Genomic DNA, 7252 nt, shown 5'->3' on the forward strand with positions numbered 1-7252 from the left:
CCCACACACACCTTGGGCTGTGCTGTTACACTGAGGGGCAAACAAATGGGATATAAATCGATATAAATATGTTTTATCATCAAGGCAGTGGCAAACTGGCCCTGGAAAATGACAATTCCAAGTGTCCCTGCCTGTGGCAGGGGGTTGGAACCAGATGATCCTTAAGGTCCCTTCCCACCCAAACCATTCTCTGATTCTAATTTGAATTTTTATCACTAAGTTGCCTGGATTGCTCCTCTTTCTACTCTTTCTATTTCTTATTAAAGAGATATTGAAATTAGAATTTTTTACATTGATAGGAAAACAAAAAGCTGCTTCAAAAAAAATATCCCTAAATACATCCCAAAAAATAAACAGTGGAGCAAAAACTCTTTATAACACCTGGAGAATCATGTCAGTGTTCCTAAAATGAGGCAAAAAAAAAAAAAGAGATGTCAAACCCTGCAGAATTTCACCCCACTTGTGAGTAATCCCAGTGATCCCAGTAAAAAAAACTCCTAAAGCAATGAGGGCACATTTTTGTCTGTGTTTGGTGACTTTGCTGACAGGAGTTCAAACTGAGGCCTTGCAGATTTAACCCAAGCTCAGCCCTTGCCACTGGTTTGTGTCAGGAGATTATTTACCTGCCTCGAGCTGTTTCTCTCTTTTGTTTGCATCCAAACAGGGGTTTGCTGGTGCAGATATTGGGACAGTGGAAAGTGGTGGCTTTAGGTGTTTATATCTGGATTTTTGAGGCTTTCCTCCCCTGTTCCTTCCCCAGAAATTTCTTATTATTCCTCCTCTCTTCTGCCTTTTCCCCTGCTGGCCACAAGCACTTGACTCTGTTTTTCAAGCCACCAGCAGAAAACTGATAAAAAACCTTCCAAATTCTGCTCCTGAAAAGAAATAATTGGAAATAAATAAATAAATAATCCTTTATATCCAGGGGGAGGAAAAAAGAAATGACCAAAAGCAGAGGAGGGATTCCAGTGAGGTTCCCATAACAGAACCCTCTGATGCAGCACTTTTGGGATGGCTGCAAAAACAGGAAGAGCAGAAGGAAACAGTTCATTTAGGTCAGGCACTTTTTTTTTTTTTTAGCTCAGTTCTTTAATCTGGGTCAATTTTTTGTGACAAAAAAAAGCCCGAAGGGTTTGAGTTTTGAAGCGAAACGTTGGGGTGTTGGTTGAAGAGGTTTCCTGTTCTCTCCTGGGCTGGGCTGACTGACAGCCCCAATTCCCAGGCACGGGGGGAATCCCATTCCCAGGCATTCCCAGCTTTGGGGGAATTTTCTCCTGGGAATTTGTTTTAATGATTATTTTCGTGAGGGTTCTGAGAGACCACGAGGAGCCAGAGCTCCCTGCTGATGGAAAACGAGCACCAGCAGCTCCAGGCTGCTGCTCTGTTCCTCCTGCTCTGCTATCCCAGGGTGATTTTGCAGGAATTCCATTCCCAGCCTCTCAGTCCTGACTCAGTAAGTGGTTCAGACTCGAGGCAAGGGTTTAGGTTGGCAACAGGTAATTTTTTTCTTTCAGAAACATTGAAAATTTGAGGTGTTTTCTGGCACTGCTGGGTAGGGGGGGACTCGTGGAAGTGCTGGGAACCTGAAGCTTTTCACTTTGGCTTCCAGAAAAGCAGGAAGAGAAGGAGTGTAGATGGAAAATATAAACTGTGGCCTGGAGGTCCCTCAGGGGGGGACAAATCTCATCCATTAGAAAGCAAATGATGCCCAAACACCAGTGCCACGAGTTTTCCAAGGGCCTGATCTTACAGTAACCACAGGGCAGCTTTAAAACAAAAACTTGAGCCCGGCACTGAGGGTGGCACAGCTCCCCCAGCCAGTCTCAGATACCCTCCTTGGGGCACAAACTGGGAAACAATTCAGTTTATTCCTCTCCTCTGAGCTATGCCAGCCACGCTGAGGGCACATTTTGCCCCAGATGGACGGTGAGGCTGCAGGAACAGCTGATGTGCTCCCAGCTCAACACGGCACTCTGTGGTTTGTGCAGCGTTGCCAGCACCCCTTGCCCAATTTTTTGGGGGGGATTCACAGCTTCTCTCTGGTGGGTGGGAGGAGAGCACTTCATCCTCCTGCTGGAGCATCACAGAGACCCACGTGGCACAACCCATTCCTTGAAAATTCGGGGTGGTTCGACCTCACCAGAGCTTGTTCCCATGTCCTATTTCCAGCTGAGTGTTGCCAAGTGGGAGACTGGCAGGGCAGGCTGTGTGTGGAAACACTCAGGCTTTTCTCTTGCATCATCTGCCATCCAGGAGGTGACAAAACCGGCCCAAGTGTGTGGCTTGTCACATAGTTATGCCCCAGCAGATGACTGAGGGGAGGGGGATCAGCATAGCTGGCATTTGCTGGGCTGCCTGCCCAGGGCTGCCTGGGCACTCACAGCACATGCCCTGCCTGTCCATCCCAGCCCTGGGCCCCAGGAAAAGAGGAATAAAATGCAACAGGAATCACAGAATCAAAGAATCACACGATGGTTTTGGGCTGGAAGGGACCCTAAAGATCATTTATTTTCAGGTGTCATTGTCATTCCCTTGTCACAGGGTTGGCATTCAGGTCGCTCGGGGCCCAAATAGTGATTTAAGGCTCTGAATCTGCCTTCTGAGCAGGCAGGGATTAGAGTTCCTGCAGGAGGAGTCTTTTTTCTGGATGCCAGGGCAAAGGGGAAGGAATAAAGAGGTTTGATTTTTTTCCTGCCACAGTAGAGATCTCGCCTTTGGACACACCGAAATACATCCCTGGTGGCCTCATCTCCAGTCCCTGAGGGCACTTAAAAACCTTCCAACACATCCTTCATCCTTCCTCCTGAGGGGCAGCTCCGACCTCTGGGAACAGGGACAGGACCCAGGGAAGGGCTGGAGCTGGGACAGGGCAGGCTCAGGGGGGATCTCAGGACAAGGTTCTTCCCCCAGATGGTGGTGGGCACTGCCCAGGCTCCCCAGGGCAGTGGGCACGGCCCCAAGGCTGCCAGAGCTCCAGGAGGGTTTGGACAACGCTCTGAGGGACAGGGGGGAGTGTTGGGGTGTCCTGGGCAGGAATTGGACTTGGATGATCCTTGTGGGTCTTTCCAGCTCAGGATATTCCATGATTCTATGATCCTATGGTCCTGTTTTTGGGGCAGAGCAGATGTACAGTCACAGGTGACTCAGCACATTGTGCATCTCCTCATTTAAAACCTTTATTTATGGTGACAGACGCGTCTGAAATTTGGGGCTTTGACTCCCACCCGGGTGAACGTTCCACAAGGTCCTGGAGTTCCGTGCCCGGAGCAGCCAAGTTAAACTTCCATCCCCGGCTTTCTGGGTCGGTAACTCGGAGAAAAGCGAAGCCAAAATTAAGGTCCCACCAACCCGAGCTCCCTCTGCCGGTCCCGGCCCCGCAGCGCCCGCCCCAGGGCACGAATCCTGCCGGGAGCTGCGCCGGGAACCGGGATGCGCATTCCAGGTGGGATCCTCCGGCACCATCCCGGCTCCAGGCGAGCAGCCCAGGGGAGCCGGCGCCGCTGGCAGGTGGATGCTCCTTGGATTGTTTACACGGGAGTGGAAAGATTCCAGCTCCGGGAGCGGGAAGAGGTTTTATCCCGGCCCAGCCAAAAAACCTGGCGGCTCGTTGTGGTAGGAAAGCCGGGAAGCAGGAAAAAAAACCTGATTCGGGATTAAGCCAAGCTCAGAGCGTGGTTGTGGAGTGCCCTAAACTCCCTGTTCTTGCTGCTCAGAGTTGCTCTGTTTGTTGTTCTTTTTTTTTTTTCCCAGGAAATTAATTTGGGAAAAATTCCCGATTTCCCAGGTAATACGTGTGGCTGGAACTGCCAAATCCTTTGGTGTCACGAGAAGTTCTTTTGGGATTGTTCAACCTGGAGGAGAGAAGGTTCTGGGGAGACCTCGGAGCACCTTCCAGGGCTTAAAGGGGCTCCAGGAGAGCTGGAGAGGGACTGGGGACAAGGGATGGAGGGACAGGACACAGGGAAAGGCTTCCAACTGACAGAGAGTAAGGATAGATGGGATTTTGGGAAGGAATTCCTGGCTGGGAAGGCCCTGGGATAGAATTCCCAGAGAAGCTGTGGCTGCCCCTGGATTCCTGGAAGTGTCCAAGGCCAGGTTGGAGCAACCTGGGTTGGTGGAAGGTGTCCCTGCCCATGGCAGGGGGTTGGAATGGGATGATCTTTAATGTCCCTTCCATCCCAAACCATCCTGGGAATCTACAAGCTCCTGCTTTGGCAAATTACCTTTTTTTTGAGGAAAATCTACTCTACACACCCACACACAGAGCTCCCTGTTAGGTCTAAAAGGACATCAAGATGCCTTGGTGGACAACATTTGCTCTTGAAAAGCAGGAAGTGTCAGGAAAAGAGACATTCTAAAAAATCAAAATACATTAAACACCTGATTTTATCCAGGGATTCCTGCTCCATGGAGTAGGAAGTGGATTTTCTCCCTTCTTTTTGCATTGACACAGCCAGAGCCAGAACTGCCATTTAATTATTAGATTTGGGCCTTTTGTTTTTAATTTGTTTTTCCTTCTCTTGGGAAGGGAGAAGGAAAAGGAAGACCAATTGTAGTGCTAAAGAAGAACTATTGGATTAGACCCTATGGAAGTAACTAACTGTGACCTTCAGGAATTCCTTAGAAAGTGCCATCATAGAGATTCAAAATAATGTTGGGTCTTTTTTTATCTCCCCTCACAGCTTATTTTTCTTTTTTTTGCTCATATTTTTTTTTTTTAAAAATATCTTTTTACAGCTTTCTCTCCCAGGCAGTGGTCTTCCCTCCAGCTGATCCCTAATGTTTTACAGGATGAGTTGCACATCCTGCCTAATACCCAGGTTTGAATTACTATGGACTAAGCAGCAATGGAAACCCTCTATCAAAATAATCAGGAGTTCCAAAAACCACAAACAACCAAACAAATGGAGCTGAACTCACTCAGCAAAAGTCCATTTGGGAGCATCAGGGCTGGTGAGTCACTTTGCTTTTCCCTCCCTCAGCAGACTCCCATCCCTGCCTTGCAGCAGCCCCGGGGAGGGCAGGTGGAGTGGGTAGGGCATGACTTCTTCCCTGTCTTTTCTTCCCTTTTTTTTGCAAGTTAGTAAAAAAAAAATAAAAAAAAATTAAAAAAAAAAAGGGGGGGGGAGAAGGAAAAGAAAAAAAGAAAAAGAAACTCGACATCACTCCCGTCACGTGACCCGGAGGGACCAATGGAGGCAGGTCGTGGCAAAAAGGGGAACAGTTAAATTTGTAATTTTGGTCGTGTGAAACACTCTTTTGGGCCCTCATAAACAACCACAGAACCACAAGTTGGGTGCTGAGGCAGTCACACGAGAGCGGGTCCGGGAGATTGGTCAGCGAAGGGAGGGCGAAGCCGCTGCGACTGCAAACCACAGAGGGTTTCGTAGGGTGGTAAGCATCAGCAACCACAACCAAGCCACTCTCCTTTTTTTTTTTTTTTTCCTTTTTTTTTTTTTTTTTTTTTGTGGTTAAGAAACGATTTCACAGAGTTTCTTTCAGCAAAAAAAAAAAAAAGAACCTCCTCAATCCGCCCTCGTGCCGGGATAACGCCGGCGATGGCCGGGAGGAGGGTGGTGGTGGCAACAATGACCAACCTTCATTTTTCACTCCCCAAGGTGGAAGAAATCATAGATCCCTTCCCAGGAAAGAGAGAGTGAGTTTTTTAAAGAGGAAACAATGGCTTCGAACAGCATATTTGAGTCACTTCCTTCTTACCAGCACTTCTTGAGAGGTAAGTGCCATTCAGAATTTTCTAACTATGCTTTTGGCTTTCCCATGCACCGGAGAAAATGCACGTTTGGAGAGTTGTCTGGGTTTTTTTTTTTGCTTTTTCCCACTTCAGTTTGGCTTTGAGGCTCTCTCCTGGAGGTCACCACCGAGCTTGCAGGGCTATCACCTCGTTACTAATCGGAGAGATTATAACGAGGGCTCGTCGAGGCTGCTCGAACGTGCTGGTGAATTTGCTCCTCATAAATCAGAGTGTGCTGGAATGGCTCGTGTGAACGGCTGCAGACACAACGCTGGCAGCACAAACCACCCTTTCCCGATCCTTTTATATTTTTTTGGGCAGGATTCTGACTTTTTTGAGCCACTGCCCTGACAAAGTGACAGCCAGCAGCCAACGACATGTATGGCAGGCAGGGAGCAGCCGGTGCCCGGAGCCAGCAGGGCGTGATGCTGCCTCACTTAGGCTGGACTTTAAGCCTGACTAAAGGCATGTCCACCAGGGGAGAGCCGGGCAAAGCTCAGAAACCTGCTTAAAAGTTTGCTGCGGCTCGCGTGGCCGGGGCGAAGTGAGGGTTTGATGCCACGCTGGGCTCCGAGGGGGGAACCGGGGGAATCTTGGAGGGGGGAAACAGCTCTGGAAAAGGGCTGAGGGGGGATTTGAAAGGCTTCACCCGCCGCCTGCCCTTCTTAAAGCAGCGCCCCAGTGCCGTTCTCAGAGCCCCCCTCGGAGCCGCCGGGTTAGTCACGGCTTATTCACCCCTTATTCACCCCGCTGAGCGCGGCCACTGGCCCGAGGAGCTCTCCTGCCCCCTCAAAACCGCCTTCCCAAATATTTTCACTCCCCGGCTGAACTTTTCCCCTCTCCCCTGCCCTCCCCATCCCTCCGCACAGCCCGCGAGGGTGGCACAGGGCTCGTCCAGGGAGCAGCACTTTATAGTCCCAGACTTATTTCCCGGCCTCGCTGGCGGGGTCGGGATGAGTCAGGAGTTTATCCCTGTTCACGAGCGGGTTTGGGAATGCGGAAGGCTCGTCCCAACCGGCAGCGGCTCGGATGGCACCCGGCGGGGACGCGGGCACGGGGCAGGATGCCCAAATGTTTTAACAGCTCTCCTGCCTCGCTCCGGCTCTTTTTTTTCCTCCCTCCCCCCCCCCCCGTGTCAAAAGTTGTTCTACATCTGTGTTTCCTGGCACTGGGAAGGGCAGAGAGAGCCGTGGGTGAGTCAGCGGAGCTCGCAGCACCTTCTCGCCCGGGCGGGGGAGATGCTTGAAGGGCTGAGCGAGACGTGGCCAAACTGCTCCGGCAGCTGCCATCGCTCGGCACCCCGAGCGGGCAGAGGAAGCAATACTGCTAAAATAACAAGGAGGATCTTCCTGCCACTCGTCAGCCTTTTATTTATTTATTTATTTATTTATTTATTCATTTGAATTATTTTTTTTTAGCTCGTGCGACAGTCGCTCGGTGTTTAATCTGTAGCACAGGAAGGCTCCGGCGCTGGGGGAAGGGGGGGGGGGGGGGGGGGGG

General features: G+C 50.3%; 1 protein-coding gene across 1 annotated transcript in view; it reads left to right on the top strand.

Annotated features, from left to right (window-relative positions):
* The first annotated feature begins 5334 nt into the window (after positions 1-5334).
* Positions 5335-7252, top strand: part of LOC113998613 (RUNX family transcription factor 1) — a 142113-nt gene continuing 140195 nt past the window's right edge. Inside the window, exons 1-2 of the mRNA XM_039388854.1 lie at positions 5335-5394; positions 5619-5734. Coding sequence (XP_039244788.1) covers positions 5680-5734 — 55 coding nt within the window. The 5' untranslated portion in view covers positions 5335-5394; positions 5619-5679. The remainder of the gene's footprint in view (positions 5395-5618; positions 5735-7252) is intronic.

The sequence above is a fragment of the Pipra filicauda genome, unplaced genomic scaffold (genome assembly GCF_003945595.2).
Source record: "Pipra filicauda isolate LSUMZ 115617 unplaced genomic scaffold, ASM394559v2 scaffold690_size370485_pilon, whole genome shotgun sequence".
Classification (NCBI taxonomy): domain Eukaryota; kingdom Metazoa; phylum Chordata; class Aves; order Passeriformes; family Pipridae; genus Pipra; species Pipra filicauda.